Here is a 21,716-nt window from a genome sequence, read left to right as displayed (position 1 = left end):
TCACTTCATTGTCAGGAACATTGAAAAAGTGTATTACTGCCAAAAAAAAAAAAAAATCGAAAGAGTCTTGTACTTTTCTCACGCCTGTTAATGAAAATATAATTACTACAGAAACAAACAAAGCAAAGAAATAAGAAAAAAAAAGAGGGAGAGAAATGAGTGGATGGTGTGAAAGAGAACAGACAAAAGAGAAATAAAATCGAAAGCAACAAAAGCAAATGAAAAGACAAGAAAGAAGAAATAAGAGGAAAGAGGAAGAGTTTTAAAAGAAGAAACAGAAAGAAAGAGAAAAAGACGGAATGAATGAAGAGCTGGGGTGAAACAGCATACCAGAGAACTCTGTATGGAATTAGAGTACAATACAGTAAATGCAAATAAGATGCAGTGTTTATACAGCCTGGAAGAAAGTATCAGTAATATCTACGTAATAAATTATCACACAGAAAACACATATACCACAGACATTTCACTATTTTACTGACACTGAATAATTTGAGATAACAATGAATTAAAGCCAGTGCAGTAAAGGAAAAAAGGAAAAGGGTTAGAAACTGTAATACTTTTTCATTTTCTTCAGTTTATTTCGTAACGAATTCATTACTGTTACCTACAAACTCGCTATAAAAAAGAAGTATTCACCATTTTATTATGCACTTCTGATTAGCAATATTTTGCTGAAGAGGTAACTACCTCCAAACAAGTACACACTGTACTTACCCCTTACTAAATACTCTATCACACGAACTACTGTTTCAGTTTATAATGGCTCTACCTTACAGTAAATGGAGGACAGATTGTTACCTGACAACTGCTGGTATCTGATCGATTTTTCTATATCGTCACTGTACCTCCAAAATCCTCAATGTGTTTTGAAAAGATTTTGCAGGAGAAAGCGAAAAGCATTTTCACTTTTAATTCCCTTGATTTTAAAAGATAACTTTCGGAATAATTTCATATTTCTTATAATGATTGAAATTATATCGAGAGTAGCTTTTAAAACCAAGGAAATTAAAAGTGGCAATGCTTTTTTCTTTCTTCTGCAAAATCTCAAAAAACATAGTGTATTTTGGAGCCACAGCAACAGTATGTTCTACAAGCATCTACAGAGACAGTCCTTTACAAATGTCTTGAGCCTTAAAAAAGTCTGTTCCCAGGAAAAACTATTTCCATTGATATTCTATTTTTATCAGCTGTAGCATCAACAACAGATATCAGTCAGATGTTTGTAAAAGGTAAAAGGTAAAGGTATCCCCGTAACATGCCATGAAGGCATTTGGGGGGCATGGAGGTAGAGCCCCATGCTTTCCATGACCTCGGCACTAGAATGAAGTGGTGTGGTCGGCACCACGCTCTGACCGCCTTTTACCCCCGGGAAAGCCCCGGTACTCAATTTTATAGGAGGCTGAGTGAACCTCGGGGCCGTTCTGAAAGTTTGGCAACGAGAAAAAATCCTGTCACCACCTGGGATCGAACCCCGGACCTTCCAGTCCGTAGCCAGCTGCTCTACCAACTGAGCTACCCGTTTGTACTGAATGAAAGTATGAATGTTATATTCTTCTATTCACGTAAATAAATTACACATTTTTGGAGTACATGCGAAATTTTGTGTCCAACTAACATGTGGTATTTTTTAAGGATGATTGCACGAATAAATGCAAATGGCCTATAGCATTCAGTCCCGTTATGAAAATGAAGTGTTATGTTGAACAAAGAATTTTTATTTGTAAGCCATTCATCACACATTTTTCATGGAGAAGTGTTGCAAAAAATTCAATAAATAGTCCTTTGTAGAAACACAGAGTGTAGTACATGCGTGCTCACAGGATTAAAATACCTAGTCCAATTTTTATTGAATTGACGGGGATGGAGGAAGAGATTATGCTTCATTTATGCAGAACAATGTCACTGCATACACCACCAATACTATGACCACATTTTATGAAGTCTGCTATTGATATAAATCAGTGTAATTCTTAGTTTATGGAGAAAGTTAAGGGAAAGTGATGGTTAAATATGGTAAAAAACCGTGAATTTAAAAGATGTTTTTCCTTTAAAATATTCTTCCATATGTGAAAAATATATTACATAAAATGCAATGCTCATCTATGCCCTTGTTAGCTGCTGTGGCGCCACTTATTAAAGCTCTAGTGCACAGGGTTTTTAAATGACACTAAACTTTGCAATTCCACACAACTCTTAATTTTTTAATATATATATTTTTTGCCTTTAAAATAATCTTTTATATGTGAAAAATACATAAAATTTAATGCGCATTTATGGCCTTGTCAGTGACTGAGAGACCATTTTAAAAGCTCTAGTGCACAGGGTTTTTAAATTACACAAAATTTCGATTGCAATTCCCCACAACTCTTAATTTTATAATATATATATTTTTTGCCTTTAAAATAATCTTCTATATGTGAAAAATACATAAAATTTAATGCGCATTTATGGCCTTGTCAGTGACTGAGAGACCATTTTAAAAGCTCTGGTGCACAGGGTTTTTAAATTACACAAAATTTCGATTGCAATTCCCCACAACTCTTAATTTTATAATATATTTTTGCCTTTAAAGTAATCTTTGGTATGTGAAGAATATAAAACATTTAATGTGAATTTGTGGCCTTATCAACTGCTTCGACGCCACTTTTAAAGCTCTGGTGCACAAGTTTTGAAATGACACGAAACTTTGCCTGCAATTCCCTGTAACTTTTTTTGCTTTATCCCATACAATAAGTTAGATATTTTCAGAATTAGTAACGCGATATGCATGATATTTAGTACACACATTCTTTAAAATATTACAAAACTTTCCTGTGGATAGAAATCTATTAAGAGCAATATTCTACGTTCTCTAGCGGCAAAGGAACGAATTTCCTAACACCAGTTTACCATCTCTTTCACAATCTCATACAGATGACCATCCGGTCTATTTGTCCACGTAATTTAGAACATCAGGTAAGTATCTATTATATTCAAGTTTTCCAATATGTTCTAGATTTTCTAATCATATAAAGTTGTTTTAACAGGTTTATATAACAAGTCAAATTAAGTTTCAGGTCCTGTAAATAATGTCTCATCATCTACTTTAAAATTAAGTATGTAAATTTGTACGTGTATTATGAAAGCAGGTTACAATTTACTAGCAGGCTGCTCATTGCTACAGGTGAAACTGAAAGGTAGTAGCTAGTGGAATTTGTAGAGAACTCCCTGTAGTATTGGATGACGTTCAAAGCACGGAAATTTCACAAGAAAAAAAAAATACACAAAATGCGTAATTAAAATAGCACAAGTGGAAAACAAAAGGGGATGTTTGTAAACATTGAGGATGCTGCAAATAGTCATTCCAAGTGTAACCGAATATATTACGACATAACAACAGCTATAAACATGCTACACAGACATACCGGCCCTGCTCTGTGGCCCTTGCCTTCAGTTCTCCACTGAAATAAGAGGAAGGCATCAACAGATCAGCAAATGCAAGATTTCTAAATTCTTACCACTAAAGGCCCTTTCACTATTCTTTTCCTGTTAGTAGAGGAATTGTTAAAGCGCGACGCGCGCGCGCGCGCGCACGCACGCACGCACGCACGCACACACACACACACACACACACACACACACACACACACCTCCCATGCGCTTCCCTTGCTATGGATATTCATTCATTCTTCCAATAAAGGCCTTTTAGTATTGAGTCTAAATTATTTAAAAACTCGTTAAGTAATTGTGAATGCACAATACTTCATGTGGTACACAGATGAGTTTTCTATCAAAGGTTGGATACTTACTAGGGGCACATCATCCTCTGTATCCTCTTCACTCTTGATCATGAGAGAAGGCTCAGACTTAATGGTGAGAGAAGATTGGTCTGCGTAACTGTCAATAGTCAGTTGACTCTCTTCCTGGGAGTCATCTTGGGAGTCCTCCTCCTCTTCTTCCATCTCTTCCTTAATTTCTTCCTTCACTGTTATCATCAAAGGATCTTGTGGTACTGGAAATTGATCTTCCTCCTCTTCTTCCTCAACCTTTATCTTTGGTGGCTTTTCCTTTTCTTTTTCTTTCTTCTCCCGATGCCCATCACTTTCCTTAGATTTAACTGTGAACAGCAACGAAAACAATCCAATCAAACTGCAGGAACAAACAGAAACACACACCTGACGCAACACCATGCTTCACATTACCTTTATCCTTGGAGTCTCTATCTTTAGACTTGTCCTTGTGCTTGTCACTGTGTTTGCGGTCGGAACTGCTGTGCTTGTCCCTGTCAGAGCCAGAACTGCTGTGCTTCTCCTTGTCAGAGCTGGAACTGCTGTGCTTCTCCTTATCTCGGCTGGAACTGCTGCTGTGCTTGTCCTTGTCCTTGCTGCTGGAAGAACTAGAGCTATGCTTGTGGCTGGAGCTACTGTGTTTATCCTTGCTGGAACTACTGCTGCTATGTTTATCCTTGTCTTTACTGAAGGCGAAGAAAACAATATATTACAGTTGTACACTGGGCTGCAAAAGAAATGCCGATACGAAATTATATCGTTTTCTGAGGACTTCAGAAAATATTGTGACAGCCACATCAAAACTCGATCACGCGTTCCGCAAGAGAGCAGGTTGCGCGTGAGTCGACACAGGCTCTACGGAGCCACGGAGCACTGGGGACGGCGCGCGGCTTGGAGAGGAGAGAGGAGGTTGCGACACACTGTTCCACGGCAGAGAGGGGAAAGTAAAGCAGCTGGTGACTGAGGAGAAAGATCCAGAGAAGTCTGGATATCCGTTATCTTCTAGGCATCTGTCGACCGACCGTGAACTCTCCAGAAACTATGGTTTGGTTATATAAAAGAGAAGTCGCAAGTGAAAGTCAGTCAGTCAGTAAGCCAGTGTTGTTACAGGCAGATTTGGACAGTAAGCGAGTTAGTCTTGTGTAGCAGTGAAGCCAGCTTCGAGACCAGAGCGCGACGTGAGTTGTGTCCGTAACTGTGGAGCCTGAAGCCCAGAGTTCGAGTGCAGTGGACCGCAGTTGGGAGACCTGAGTTCGAAGTGCAGCGGATCGTCTCTGAAGGTCTGGGGTTCGAGATTCTGTGAACGCGAGTGACTGAGCTAGAAGAACTAGCCAAGACAAACGAGCTGTGAACTGAGAACTGACAGTTCTGTGTTGTAAATAGTGCTTTGTGAATATTAGTTAAGATTAACAGTTCATTGTTGTTCGTAATAGTCCAAGTAAATTGTCATTGTCGTTTGTGGAGTGCAATAACAAACGCTGTGTTGCTGTGCGAAGAGCAAATCCCATTGTTGACGGGAGTGAAATTAAATTGTAGAGAGTGAAGAGTTATTGTTGAGATAATAAAATTACATTGTTGTTGAGTATAAAAATTTACAATATGATGAGGTGGAAAGCTATTTTCCTGAGATCAGTTTTTTAAAAATGTAAATACGACTTTTATAACATGTTCATGTTATTGCTTAATATGAATTAATTTTAAATTATTCATATACTTTTTATTTTAAAACATTAATAAGAATACTACATGAAAATAGTGAAACTGCAGCTTTCCTTATTATCCATGGATGTTGCCATTGTTACAATCAATATATATACGGCCAGTTATGTTTCATACTGTATTAACAAAAGGTCAGTTCAAATGTGTTTGTATAATTATTTCATACATACAGCGAAGTCCTCGTAACACGATATTTCAAATCGAAAGCGACTTTGACTTGGCATTTCTTTTGCAGCCCAGTGTACTCTATGATACTACACACATAATATTGCACTGTTCCCATAACCCTATAATCTCCCTACTCCATAGATCTTCTACTAATCTTTATTTCTAGAGGACTACACCAGCGAATAGGGATTATAAAGAATGGACAGTGAGCGAATTTTCCTGCGTTTTGTTTCTCTGTGCACCAGCGGCTAGTTCCACTTTCAACCGCTAGGGGTAGTGTAATCGAGCATACGCTGAGATAATAATTCAGAATAGAATTAAGGCACAGGATCCAAACATCGCCTACCTCATTGCATAATCCAGTAACGCTTTGCTTCAAATAAATTCAAGTTAAGAGCTTTTCCTTATTTCTCAGTGACAAACTAGTTGTAATAATAATATTTTATATTTCAGATATCATAAATTATATTATAAAATAACATAATACATTATAAAATTAAGTATCGAATTCGTTTAATATTTGTATATAATATAATATAATATAGGTATATGGTTTTACTTCTCGTAAGAGTTTTGTTTTTCCATTTTCAGAGCTATCAAATCATTACATATTTTAATTGTTGTTGGGGTCAACGTCTGAACTCTCATTATAAAGGAACTCTAGAGTCTAGACATTAGAGTTAATGAAGGATTTATTATTTTATGGATCCAATTTATTTTATTTGAGTATATAATGTACCTAGATGTATTAATTGTATGTGTTATATTTCCGCTGTGTCGACTGCTAGCTGGTGTGATGTCAGCGCCAACTCTATGGAGATAGCAGAATCTGACGCTCTAGCTGGCTTGAAGGTCATTGAAATCGGTCCGGCTACATCAAAGGTACCGACGTGAAGTGTCCATTCTTTATAATCCCTATTTGCTGACTACACTATCACGTATGTTGCAGGATGTTAACATGTGCAATTTTAAAACAGCACAACACCGATAATGCTTTCTGCACAGTACAGTAGAACCTCTATTATCCGTGGTAATGAAGGGGATGGACTGGACGGTTAATCGAAAAAAATCGGATAATCAGTACCATATATTTTCGTAAATTAAATGAATAAGGGCTGAAGTTTCGTAATTTTCTCCATGGTCTTATGTTTAACACGCTAGGTAGTGAATCAGAAGTTCACTATTTAAGTTCAGTTGTCAATGACGTGCTTTTAAGGGCAAGGAAACTTGTTGAAATGGCTGTCAGTGGAAAGATAGGAATAGTAGGCCTAGAGGTCTCATGTTGTAGATTTACATACTTTATACACTTCATCCTTGATTCTTTATTAAATCGCGCATAGTTGTAACATCAGTCTCGCAGTTTGATGCGAGATGAGTCACAGTTTCTCTTTCCCCAAATCACTGAATTATATGCATTTCTTTTCGATGCTTATCACAAAACGTTTCCTTTTGACACTCAGAATACACTGTATATAGAATTTGTACAGTACGGCAACTCAAACAGTAGACCAAACTGGACAGTAAGTAAGTGTTAAGACTTGTAATAACACTCTCTAGAAAAAATACGTACTAATATAACGTACAGTAGTACTTCATATGTTTGTCGGGGAAAAAAAAAAAAGAGTGAGAGAGATAGTCGGATAATCCGTCAATCGGTTAATAGAGTGTCAGACAATCGGGGTTCTACTGTACGAGGAATGTACACAAAATGAATGACCACGGTTTCGAAAATGAAAACCGTACCCCAGCAACACCCAGGGTCAATCTTTTGTACTGTCAAAATAAAACAAAAGAAGACTACAAAATCTCGAAGCAGTGCATATAGATTTAATAACATTTCGGAAAATGTGAACATGTTGAATCTATAACATTTGGGAGAGCTAGAACTCAGTTACCTGGAACTAGAGCTTCGATGTTCCTTGTCTTTGCTCGATGAACTGCTCTTATGTTCTCTGTCTTTATCTCTCTTTTCATCTTTATGTTTCTTCTCTTTATCCCTGTCTTTGCTACTACTGCTGCTGCTGTGGTGTTTTTCTTTATCCTGAAACAAAGTGTTGATCATGTTGTACACTGGAGGACATTGTGAGCATTTCTTCACTCAACATTTCACAATGATTTATGTAGGCGTCCTATGTATAATACAGGCTGGCTCACGTAATTTTTTCACCTCTGATAACATTTTCTCCCAGTATGCTTCTGTTGGTGTAAATAAAACAAACGTCGATGGAGAAATAGAGGCTATCTCTCTGCTCTACAACAGCTACTGTACAGACCTCATATATTTGAGAAAGTGGTCATTCTAGTGGACTCAAAAGCAGCCATTCAAGCAGTTTCTTCCAACAGGTAACCAAAAACAGAAAAGATAAATTACATAAAACAGGCCCTCAAACATCTTCAGGCTATTAACAAAATAGTTATGTTCCAGTGGGTTCCTTCCCATGTGGGATTACAAAGCAACGAGATAGCAGACAAGGAAGGCACTACAATACAGAGTAAAGAATCATCATTACAAGCTGACTTGATGAACAAACTGCTGAATCATGAAACAGCGACAAAATACATTAAAGAAGCCAAGGTACAGGCAGCCACAAAGAAACTGAGGCATATCCACAAAATCTAGACAGATTACAGAAACAAAATTGAGGAAGGAAGGAAGGTATAGCCAACATCAGACTCCAGACAGGACAAGACTGCCTACCAGTTCTTTTAAGGGGGTACATACATCTTTGAGGGTCATTTTTTTTTTTATTAATTTAATATGAACTCTTAGCTTTAAATCTGTGAAAGAAATTTTAAGATGTCTATAAAATTGACCAAGTTATGCATCAAAATGTCCTGCCATGCAAACATTATCAGCCAGCAATTTGTGTCACTCATTCTCAAATATACACCTACAAGGTTGAAAAATTAAAAATTAAAAGTATGGTTTATTTAACGACGCTCGCAACTGCAGAGATTATATCAGTGTCGCCAGTGTGCCAGAATTTTGTCCCGCAGGAGTTGTTTTACATGCCAGTAGAACTACTGACATGAGCCTGTCGCATTTAAACACACTTAAAGGACATCGACCTCAGCCAAAATCAAACCAGCAACCTCGAGCATAGAAGGCCAGCACTATACCAACTATATTACTGAGGGTGACTACAAGGTTGAAAAAAATATATTTTAATTTTTTATGATAATTTAATATGAAATTTTAGTTTTATGTCTGTGTTTAATATATTTACAAAACTGACCAAGCATTAAAATGTCGTGCTATGCAAACACAGTACCAGCTATCAAATATGTAATTTCATAGCTCATATTCTCGAAGCTGCATTTTTCCTAATCATATCTTCCACAATTTTTTTAGATAATTGCATGAAACTTTGGATGTTCCTTTTTCTTAGTATAATCAAAAATCTTTAACTTATCTTTGACAGAAATTAAAAAAAAAAAAAATAATAATTGAAAAATTTCTTAAAATTTAAATATATGAAGAAAACATTTTTTCTTCCTCTTGTACAACTATTGAGCTAGGACATAACATGAATTTTATCTTTAAGACAAAAATAGAATTACTAAAAAATCTTTAAAATCTGGGGAATAACTTTTTAAATGGCAGTTTGGTAGAAATCGCAAAATAAATATTTTGAAAGTCCTCAACTACAAAAACTTTTCATGTAGACAATTTTTTTTTTTTACCCAAGGACAATTTTTAAACATTAAGCACATAAGATTTCATAAAAATATGACTTAGGGATATGAAGGAGTAACAATTACAAAGTATATAAATTTTTAAGGGTGGAAGGTATATGTACCCCCTTAAGAAAAACTGGAATATACGAATCGAGTCAGTGCACTATATGCACTACTCCATGAACGAAGAACATCTACTCCACTGCCCTGACTTCGATATCAATCAACAAGAGCCCAAGAACATCAAACTCCAGTGGGATGCCAGAGCTATGATGAAATGTCTCAACCATCTGCCATAGGAACAACATTTTAACTGTTGTTACTATACACACTACTACAAATAGAAATTAAATTACATTAAAGGGAAGTGATACATACAGGGCCGGCAAAATGATTTCCCAATTAAAAACATAAACAAGAGCAACATAGATCCTATTCATAATTTTATTTTACCATCTTACAGAAGAATGTTTGTCATCTTAACATCACTTTATTTTAAAGATAATACCATCATGAGCTAAACTCTCCTCAAACAGTGACTGTGGCCCTTCTTCCTCCAAAAGGCAGAGCTCCTATTACTCTAACAAACAAACAAACAAACAGTAACAAGTTCACTGTGGAGAGGTCGCTGATGCATTTCTCGAGGGTTTTAAGGGGACCAATATGGAATGTTTTGTTTGTAGACGTAGCCTGACAAATGGAAAGGAGCTTAGTCATTACTGAGCACAACAGCATCGCCTGGAACATTTTCCAATACGGTCTTGCAAGCATCTTGGCAGTTGAGCCAGTCATATTGCCGAAATTCCTGAACCACCACAACTCGGTAGGGATGGAACTTGAGGTCTAGGTGTAAGATTCGTCTGACACTCCAATCAGATACTCCCAATACCAGAGCATGTTTAATGGCGGAATGTCGTGGAGATGTGATAACAGCATACCTCACTGCTGCAATATTCTCGAGACCCGAAAGTTGCGACATCTACCAGACGACTTCTGTTTGAAAGTTAAACCTTTTGTCTGACATTTCTCACCCATATCAGTAGAAATTATCAGGAATTCTTTCGTGTCGACCTACTCTAAAATGGGTACGAAATTACCACAGCATTGCAATCGCAGTCATTTTTTTTCTTAAATTCTCAACAACAAAATGCACAATGTTCACCTGTCCACGCCATGATGGTAACTGAAATGGCATGGCTTGTGCTGCCCAAAGATATGTGTGACTCAAGTGCAACTATCAAGAAATCTGTATGGCGGCCAATTCAAACAGAGGACATCATTCTGTTGGACCCTGTACAATAATTTTTTTTTTACTTAAAGAATTTTCAAAATAAGGTCAACATACATTTTTGAAAATGGTAATGATCTGGAAAAACAGGAAATCCTTACAGTGCGCAGTCACATTTCTCACAGTCGCTGCTTTAGAGATTGTGTTGAAAGACAAGACAATTTGCACTGTAACATCCCTGTGCATGCTCCATCACTGATCAACTCACTGCTGTCATTGTTTCTAAAGCTATTGCAGCACATGCAGCGGCAATATGTTTTATCATGTCTTCCAATGTACTTGGAATCCGCTAGCACACTACATTTTTTGTGCGAGTCCAAAGAAAGAAATCCAATAGCATCAGATCAGGCGATCACGCTGGAAATCTCTAAACCAAACTCTTCCAAACCATGGATTTGGGAATAACCAGTTTAATGCATTTCTTGCCACTGAGACATTATGAACAGAACATCCATCAAGATACCACATCATTTGATGCAAATTCAGCAGTACAATCACCAATAATATGGGTAAGGTACATCTTAACAAACACCTATACTTTCAACTTTCACTTCTGATGTCAACATTTGAAAACGGGTGGGGTGTGTCAGAGACTGTTTTTATATTTACTCTCCCCGATGACATACAAATAGCCAGTAAATTGGTCAGGCATAGCTAACACAACAATTGCAATCTAAGACATACTGTGTTCCCACTTGAAATTATGGATTTAATCTTTATACCTCACTGATCTGATGACCAAGCAATATTTGCCTCTTCAGAAGATAATTTACAGAAAGCAGTTTATCAATTCAATTCATTAGCTAAAGAACATAACTTATAAATATCAACTGAAAAAACGAAAGTTATGGAATTTAAAGAAAATGGCCGCATGAGAACTGAAATAGAATTGGAAGGGAAAATAATACAGCAAGTTTCTAAGATGAACTACCTTGGGTGTACAGTATCATATACAAAAGTAAATGATTTGGAAAACAAAATTGGTAAATATCAGTATTTGATTGGCGCAGAAAAAAAAAACTCATGAAAAAAAGTACAAACAGAAATTCTATAAAACAATGTCTAGCCCAGTGTTGATATACGGCTCTGGAATTTGAACATTAACCAATCAGAAATTAAAACGATTGGAAGCAGCAGAAATGTAACTGCTTCGCCCCTTGGCTGGATACACTTTATTAGGTCATCAGACAAAGGAAAGCATACAAAATAAATTAAATATGAATAACATAACTGACAAAATTCAACAGTACAGATCGAACTGGTGTAATCTACTACGGATGGAACCAAGTTGCTACACATCAGCAGGAAAATGAGATGTGGGTCACCCAAGGAGAGACCAATTGTGTTGCTGGAACAGGTCATCAGGCCCAAGCCATGTAGAATGAGATCTCAAACATGCATCAAATGTCCACTTCGATAAAAATTAATTTCTATTTGTTGTATTATGTATAGCAACAACAGTCAAAATGTTATCAGAGGTGAAAGAGTTAACTGAGCTATTTAGCACATAATACAAGCAATTTCTCGACTGATGAAATAGACCTCACTCCACTGCTTTCAATTTGTGTGGTGGAAAATGACTACAAAAGATTACTAACAAGACATTTTGTTGCAATGAAAATGTTTCCTTCCACACAGAAGGAAAGAAAACTTACTAGTAATCCTCCGTTGCTTCATACATCCAAGAAAATTTTAGTGTAATATATTATACAGTAATACAACTTAATAATGTACAGAGAATTTCTCGAAAAGGACTGGATTGTACTGTTGTTGTGTAGACATTAGATCAAAACCTTAATCACAATGAAATTGTTAATAGGTTCATTTCGATAGCTCCTCCTTAAACTGTGCACACACAGATACACAAATATAAAAAATCAGCTGCACACTCTCACAGTAAAGGTGTGGAAGCTTATTTAAACTGTCACGTGACTTGCAAAATTAAATTGTGCATTCAACATCACTCAACACATTGGACCAGCTGAGCCAATGTCAGGGGCTACTAAATTTTTCGATAATGTTTATTCAGTTTTAATTCCACATACTTACAATTAGTATGGACAGATGTAGCAAGGAAGTTCTAAACCAGTTAAGTGTCATTTATATCACTTTGTAGTTTCGTATGTCAAAATGTTCTATATACCGAGGCTAATGCATTCCAAGACCTGCTAAGCTCTAGGTCGTCTGGCTATCTACAGATAGTGTATTATGTATAACACAATTAGAAAATTAAATAGTTTTTCTTGAATAACTCGAAAACATGATTTTAGCACTTAACTGGTTTAGAATTTCCATGCTACAGATAATTATAACATGTAACAATGGTGTTCACTATTCTTATGCAGATGACACAGTTTTACTTTTTGGTGGAAAAACCTGGTATGATGCATATAATAATTCAAATAATGGACTTAAATTAATAAAAAAAAATGGTTTGACAAATTATCTTTCTATCAGCGAAAATAAAACCATAATTATTCCATTCTCATTATCTGAAAAATGTAACAAACCTCCTACATCTATATTAAGTATTAAATTACATAATTCTCATTGTTGTCCTATACAGTGTAAATGTCCGATTATTAAAGAGTCCTCTGAAGTTAAGTATTTAGGCATAATTTTCGATTATCATTTAAAATGGAACCAACACATTAATTATCTTTGTAATAAATTACGTAAAATAGTATATTATTTTGTTTTATTAAGGAATTACTTGTCAATAAGTTTATTACGTACAATATATTTAACTTTATTTCAATCGGTAATTATGTATGGAATTATAGGATTGGGTAGCTCATTTAAATCCAATTTTAATCCACTTTATTTATTACAGAAGAAAATAATTAAAATATGTCTTCATAAACCTATTGATTTTCCATCTCAAAATTTGTTTCTAGACTTTAATGTACTTAACGTAAGACAAATTTATTATATTGTACTAATAAAATTCATACATAAAAATCGAAATAATTTTGAATTGTATTCTCATAATTATGAAACAAAAGGTATGAATTCTTTAAGATTGTTTGAACCAAAATGCAACACTGTTACAGTATTTAATCATAGTAGTAATTTAGGCCCAAGAATATATAACAAATTTATATTTAAATATCCTAATCTTGTCAATTCGAATAGTTCTAGTATTAAATTTAAAAAGTTATGTATGGATTTTATAAACATTGAAAAATTGTAAATTTAAATTTATATACTATAATTGAAAATTGTATTGTATAATTATTAATTTCAATTCAGGAATCCGCCCCTGAGCACGAATTCTACTCTTTCAGGGGCGAGCTAAAGTTTCTCTGTATATTTTATATTTTATGTTACAATTATTAGCAAAATAATAAATAAATAAATTTGACATACATTAATATAAAAAAAAAAGTAAAATAATTTGGTGGAATGGAAATTATTTACACTGACGTCACTGGACTTCAGTCACCATGGAAATATTCTGATCATTTGTAGAGCTTGGTCATTCCATGTCAAATCAACACAGGCCACAATCTGACCCCGTTTTATTTTCATAAAACTTCACAAAACTGAAGCGCGTATAAAATTAATTAAATGTATAAAATAATGAATCCCTGTGTCGAGTACTTGTTTTCTAATTGCGATTTCAATTTTTGAAAAATTATAATTTTAGTAAAACAGCTTAATCTTGAAACTGAAATAACTCATAATGTGTTGAAGGTAGAGTGCTATGTTTGGTCTCATTTTAAAGCTCATGAAACAAGCTTCACTTTCACACACACACACACACACACACACACAGATATATATATGTAAAAGTGAAGCTTGTTTCATATATTAAAAATAGTGTGATCTTGAACAATGTTTCAAGTTCATTCATTGTTATATTTAACCTTCAATTTCTCAAAAAATAACAATTTTAAAATTTTGAGAAAATATGTCACTTGACATGTTATGTCCTTGCACAACATTCAAGTAGCAGCCTCACTTGAAAATGGCACTGGAGAGGCAAAATACAGAAATCTGTGTAAACCTTTACTGGTGCAAAAGTACGACTGGCAGGTTAACTGGCATCAATAAATCCATACATATGTAAATCTACCTTTAAACTTTCATATGAGGCATTCAGAGCTAAAGTGGATCAAGTCCATGAGACGTAGTTCAGAGATAATAGAACTTAAAGTTAACTTGCTCTAGTGGATTATCTAATTTGACTAGCAACAATTAAATGCTCCATTCTCAAATTCTAGATTTATAAAATGTATAGACAATTGTGATGTTAATTGATGAAACGCTTTGGTGACTTGATCCACTATGGCTCAGAACATCGTGAACAAATAATCTGAGCCAAAAGTGACTGGTGTCATCTACAGGCGAATGCTTGGAATTAAGACTTGATCCATTACTGCTCGGAAAAGATCCAACTCCAGATAATCAGAAAATTAGTTAAACTTCATTTATGAAAATTTGTGACTTGATCCACTTTAGCTCTGAACGCCTCATATATTTCGTGAAATTTTTAATTTCAGTTTTAGTGTGCGATGTGGTTAAAAAACATATTCTTTGCCACTAAAATTTTAGATGCTTCAACTTGTTCTGAATGCACTTATCTCATGTTTTTAGAAATGTCACTTATATCCCTCTGCTTCTGACCCCCTCATATGACCTTGGCAAAACCAACAGTCGGTAAAACATCCACAATTCCTCCTGCAGTGTTAGATAGGCAATGAAAGGTCTCAAACAGCAGTGCTTACCAGTGTTTACACACATATGTTACCGTCCTCAGTTATATGGCTACAAGTTTGTAAAACCAAACCAGACTAAAGTATTGAACGGTTGAGAGGAATAACAGTGTGACGTCCTTCATGATGCAACAAGTCACTCCCATGTTAGAGATATAAAAATTTATAAATAATTGCATACATACCTGAATGAAAGAACAGCCAAAATTTATCAATGTTGTAGACATTAGTGAATGAAGATACAGTCTTCAAAAAAAGTTTTGTCGCACGATCTTTATAAGTCCCAGAAAGGGACAGAATCAGACATACAATGAAACAAAACTAATTTTATTACCTCAACTAGTCCTCCTCTTGTGAACCAGGTCGCTCGTCCTCTGATCATGCACAATGCCTCCTTTCTGGGACTTATAAAGTATCTGTGCAACAAAACTTTTTTCTAAAACTGTACACGTCAGTAACAACAATAGTTTTGCCCACATTAATATACAGTTGATTCCAATACCGAAGAAAAATAATGCCAAGAATTGTAAGGGGTTCAAGACTATCAGTCTAATGTTGCACTTGATGAAGATTCTCTTGCGAATACTGAATCGACATTTATATTCTAAGCTGGAAGAACAGCAGTTTGGCTTCAGGAAGGGGAAAGGTACAAGAGATGCTATTGGACTGCTATGGACAATTGGCGAAAGATACCTAGAGAAGAATAAAGAAGTGTATATAGTGGTGTGTGGATAAGCTTCAGGGCTTCTACCGCGTTGTCTTGGTGTTATTGGCTGATGTTTTGACAGCTGTGTTGTGGCCATCTTCAGAGCAGTTGTTGGATAAGGAAATAGTCTGCCAGTACTTATATAACAGTAACAACTGCTCTGAAGATGGCCACAACACAGCAGTCGAAACGTCAGCCAATAACACCAAGACAATGCGGTAGAAGCCCTGAAGCTTATCCACACACCATGTACACCAGCCGTGGAAGCCTACGCAAACACTTAAGTGTATGTAGTATTTGTGGACTTACAAAAGCCTTCTGGCAGAGTGGATTGGACAAACTGATGGGGGATCCTACAGAAATTAGGTGTGGATTGGAAAGAGAGAAGACTGTTCAGTAATCTTTATACGAAACGAGTCAAAGTCAGGATAGGAGAAGAACTGTCAGAAGAAAGTTGAATTGGGAGAGGAGTACGTCAAGGTTGTCCTTTATACCTACCCTGTTCAACATCTACTTGGAGGATTTAGTGAAGAAATGTTTTCAGAACATGGGAGAAGTGATAGGAGGAAGAAGAATAAAGTGCGTAAGATTTGCTGATGATATGGCGTTGTTAGCAGAAGAGGAAATGACACTAAAGGATATGCTACTGGAGCTAAATGACAGCTGTGAGCAGTATGGGATGAAGATAAATGCAAATAAGACGAAGAGCATGGTCATAGGAAGAAAAATACAGAAGGTAAACTTTCGAATTCTAAATGAGGCAGTAGAGCAAGTGGGCAGTTTCAAATACTTGGGGTGTACTATAAGCAGTAACATGAGCTGCTGCTGGGAAGTCAAAAGGAGGATAGCAATGGCAAAGGAAGCTTTTAATAGAAAAAGGAGCATCATCTGCGGACCTCTGGAAAAAGAACTAAAGAAGGGACTAGTGAAGTGCTTTGTATGGAGTGTGGCATTGTATGGGGCAAAAACATTGACATTATGACGAAGTGAAGAGAAGTGAATAGAAGAATTTGAAATGTGGATATGGAGAAGAATGGAACGTGTGAAGTGGACAGAGTAAGAAATGAAGCTGTGTTGGAAAGAGTGGGTGAAGAAAGAATGATGCTGAAACTGATCAAGAAAAGGAAAAGGATTTGGTTGGGTCACTGGCTGAGAAGAAACTGCATATTGAAGGATGCAGCACTAAATGAATGAATGAATATAAGAACAACTCTTGATAGAAAAGCAGGAAAATATGAATTTGTATTCATACATTAACAACAGAACACATTCCTTAGTACAGTCAGTTCCAGAGAACATTCCTGGCATTTCTGTTGGCTGACCAACGTTATGTCCTCTCCTCTACCACCACTGCTTGCATCCACAAACGCACAGCACTCTGCCAGATAAAAACTTATGTAAGATGTTATATCAATAAATTTCACAAATTTTTAAAACTAGACATCCCTAACTACTAAAGATGCAGATTAGACTATTCTCATAAGTTTGTCTCTCCTTATCTGCTGGCGGAAGAATCCCCTAATTCTTAGGTTATTTCATTACTCTTGACTGGTGTTCACGTTATCCTTCACGTATCAGCCAAAAGGAATGAGGGGCAAAGAGAGAGAGAGAGAGAGAGAGAGAGACGAGTGTGGGCATGTAGCATCAGCACCTGCGCCATTTTGGTTGGACAGTAGGAGTCCATCAGTGAAAATATGAAGCCATTCTTTGTTTGGGAATCTACTATGATTAGTTTCCAGTGCTAGCAATTTTAGGACATCTTTTCGAGTGTCACTTTTCTTGTTATCTTCAACCAGGTCCAGATAATACAGTACTCTTATTTTTATTCTTTGTATATGGTTAGTTATATGAATTAGATTTTCTTTATTTGTTGGAAGATTTAACTTTTTCTTAATTTCATGTACAGACCTAGAAACAAAATTTGGGCCACCTGAATTTTCCAAGTTCCAGTCATAACAAACTGAGTGCTTACTGAGCATGCGCAGTATGTCATAACTGGAGCTTGGAAAATTTAGGTGGCCCAAATTTTGTTTCTGGGTCTGTACAATATTAAATTTAGAGAATAGATTTAATGGAAAACGTTCTGTGAATGACGTGATGTGCATTATTATCACACAAGATGGGCAACGCTTCCAGCAACTACTGTGAGGGTGAGTACTAAATGTTATTAATATAACATAGTAAGCTATTCGGTGAAGCGGCACAAGCTTGCAGATTCGAACAGAGGCAATAGTGGGAGGGGGGGGGGGGGAAGGTAGAGGACCTGCTGCTGGTTGGTCAACAGAAACAACATTTATTTGGGCTCACTGTATTTGCTGCTCTGTCTATATATTTGCGTAATTGGCACCTCCACAATCGAGTTTACATCAAACAGCTCTTGGGGGTTTAAGAGGAAATCTTTCTCCAAATATTGTACATAAATTCTTTTAAACTGTGGAAATTGTATTTACATTTTCCCACAAGTTTACAAATCACATGGTGTGAGAACAGGAGGGAATTTCACAATTCCATCCAACTTCCCTGTTAGTACCCAAAGTTACTTTTCCTTGCTTAAACAAGACCACTACATTTTATTTATTTATAATCCTGTGCATCGTAGTTCTATTGGGAATGGCGGTAACAGGAACTCTATTTTCTGAAATAGTCAGTTTGTATCAAAGTAGGTGTAGTACATATTTATTTATTATAGGCTATATTATTGGTAACTGACTTTTGTGAAATGGACAGACACAATAAGAAATGAAGCTGTGCCAAAAAGAGTAGGTGAAGAAAGAATAATGCTGAAACTGATCAGGAAGAGGAAAAGAAATAGGCTGGACCACTGGCTAAGAAGAAACTGCCTTCTGAAAGACGCACTGCAAGGAATAGTGAACAGAAGAAAAGTTCGGGTAGAAGAGGATATCAGATAAAAGACAACATTAAAGTAAATGGATCATATGCGAAGATTATGAGGAAGGCAGAAAATAGGAAAGATTTGAGAATGCTCTTGGACAGATAACTATGGATGAATAAATGAATTAAGTAACATTTCACTCATGATATCATTCGCGTCTGGTGGTTATCTTATTGCTAGGCATGGTATTTATTTACAATTGCGTTACCGCATTAAGGTACAAACAAATTCACGTACTTAGCTTCTAAAAGAATCATATGTACCGTAAACAAAACAAAAATTGAGTGCTGACACCAATTTTACACTGAAATAAGGATGCAAAGTTGCTGTGAAAGTGGGGGACAGCAGAGAGCTGTGGAGAGGCAGGATCGCTCCATTGAGTGGAAGGGATGGGCAGCTGGGAGGAGCAACATATACATCTGATTTCCGTGCGTTTTCTTACTAGTCACATAGAAAAAGCGAGCTTTCGTAAGGTCGAATCGGAGACAGGTTAGGTTAGTTTAGGCTTTTAGTATGTTTTACATATACTCACAATTGTCTAAGAATGTCACTACCTCACCCAAACTCGCCTCTCCCATGCTATCCCATTGTGTCTTTCGTAAAATGTCCTTGCTATCTTCCTTCCTCTGGTAACGCTTTTATAAAGATTTACCAAAATTATGAATAAAAAAAGAATTCTATTAGGTCAGGCTAGTCGAAACTCAAATGCCTCATTAGTTAATTCATTATTAAAATGAATTTGTTATTAACACTTCCGAATCTCAAAGTACAAGTACGTCTAGGTTAAGATAAGAACAAATTAAGACGTTAAATAAGACTATCGTACTCTATAAATCTATCATATTGTACCCCAAAACTATGATCACATGGATATGGTTCAAGAACCAGCACCCAAACAAATCTGGAAGTGGTATACCAATGTAGAATTTTAATTTGCACACTAAATCTGTTAGCCACGAAATCCGGCATACCTTCCTTTCTAAGGCATCTGTTACTGGATCAGAAATTGCTACCTAGCAATTATTTTCTGTGTAATAATGAAACATACTATTAACGATCCACTGAAATTTCGCAGTACAACGTAAAAGAATCTATTAATAGCCTATTTCGTTCATTATAGAAAGGCTGAACATTAATCATTGGGTACACTATCAATTAATTTTAAAGTATTTAATTTACATTTACCTTAAAAAGTAGGTTATGTAAATTACTGTTTTACAATAAATATGGCTCAGCTGTTCTGCATGCCGTTTCGAACATAGTTTCTTTCTTGTTCTGTTTCAGCAGAACAGCAGTTTCTCAAATAACTTAACTTACGTATTATACACATAAATGACCAACATATTTTTAAAAACCGTATCAATAGTTTCTTTATATATAAAAATTGGTTCCAATGGCCACATCTGATTAAAAATTATCATAACATAAGAACAGTTAAAGCAAGTTATTTCGAGAGCATTGAGGAAGGTGAAAAATATTAGGCCTTGCCATTCGTAATAGGTTAGCTCTACAGATACGAAATCATACTTACACAAATACGTTCTTTTCTAAATTTCTTTGAATAATTAACATGTTTTTTCTTACCTTTCCACTTGAGCTCTGTTTGTCTTTGTCCCTATGCTTTTCTTTATCTCTGTCTTTGTGATCTTTATGTCTATCTTTGTGTTTGTCTTTGTCTCTGTGTTTATCTTTATGTTCCGATTTATGTTCTTTCTTATGTTTTTCTGTATATCCATTAGAGATCCCGTTCACAACCATGTGTCCATCTGTCACAAATAAAGAAAGCATGTGGTCATTAAAGGCTTTTTGCAGAATACATATTTTATAATTTTGTCTTTATATATGTATAAAACACATACATAGTCCTAGAAAGAATTAAACTTAAAACACATTCTAACCTTTCTAACACAATAATTCCGTTACACTTACACATGCAATAGCCTAAAAGTTAAAGGTCTCTGAACCTTTACTCACCTCCGGCTGACTGGTTTCCGTCTGCACTCCTGTTTTCTTTTGATTTTTTCTCCTGAAATAGAGTCAGAGGTATAAATCTGGGATTTAAAATTTATAGTGAAAGGTCCGATAATCAAAATTATAAGCTCATAATATTCTAAATGCTGGAAAAGTCTTAGCATTAGCTCCGAGAAAACATACGAAATGTATGCATCATCACTACGTGGGACTTAGTCTCCAGACGCCATTTTGGGACTTAGAAAAATTTCAGTCGTTGTCTGTACCATTACATGAACAAGTACAATCATATTAACATTTCCAGCATTTATACTTACTAAAAGCACTACTTTAATTATAAACAACGTAATTCACTACATACCAGGTCCAATCCATCCACATCAGCAAGAATTTCGGTGCTCATTTTCTCAGAATTAAACACTCGAGCACGTATACACCAAACAACTCATAGGAGACAGACTCTACACGGCAACAAGACGCGAGCAGCGAACGGCTAAATTTCTAAGTGCCCAAATGATTCAATGCGCATGCGCCAAACGAAATCGGCAATGGGCAATGGCCTCATGATTGACGGAACACATTATTAAAAACTAAATAGTTTATCAATTAATTAATTATGTATAAATATTATTATTGGTCAATGTGGTATTGTTAGTATTTACTGTTAAAATATCAGATAATACTTTTACTGGAAATTACATAACCAGATGCAAATTAAACATCAAACCTCACGTTCTTGAATGGTCAGTGCCACCAGCTGTTCAAAACTATGCTCATCTGACTCCGCTTTGTGTGGCTGTATGCA

General features: G+C 35.8%; 1 protein-coding gene across 2 annotated transcripts in view; it reads right to left on the bottom strand.

Annotated features, from left to right (window-relative positions):
• Top1 (topoisomerase 1) overlaps positions 1-21,426 on the bottom strand; it is a 43,834-nt gene extending 22,408 nt beyond the window's left edge. Inside the window, exons 1-7 of one of the 2 annotated variants that reach the window (XM_069842443.1) lie at positions 21,273-21,426; positions 20,915-20,966; positions 20,525-20,706; positions 7,553-7,698; positions 4,185-4,456; positions 3,792-4,099; positions 3,408-3,443 (exon numbers count right to left, since the gene is read on the bottom strand). In XM_069842443.1, coding sequence (XP_069698544.1) covers positions 3,408-3,443; positions 3,792-4,099; positions 4,185-4,456; positions 7,553-7,698; positions 20,525-20,706; positions 20,915-20,966; positions 21,273-21,314 — 1,038 coding nt within the window. In that variant the 5' untranslated portion in view covers positions 21,315-21,426. The remainder of the gene's footprint in view (positions 1-3,407; positions 3,444-3,791; positions 4,100-4,184; positions 4,457-7,552; positions 7,699-20,524; positions 20,707-20,914; positions 20,967-21,272) is intronic. The other variant, XM_069842444.1, reaches the window with a different exon arrangement.
• Between the last annotated feature and the right edge of the window lie 290 nt (positions 21,427-21,716).

This window comes from Periplaneta americana, chromosome 12 (assembly GCF_040183065.1).
Source record: "Periplaneta americana isolate PAMFEO1 chromosome 12, P.americana_PAMFEO1_priV1, whole genome shotgun sequence".
Lineage (NCBI taxonomy): Eukaryota > Metazoa > Arthropoda > Insecta > Blattodea > Blattidae > Periplaneta > Periplaneta americana.
This window is presented reverse-complemented; position numbering and strand designations above follow the sequence as displayed.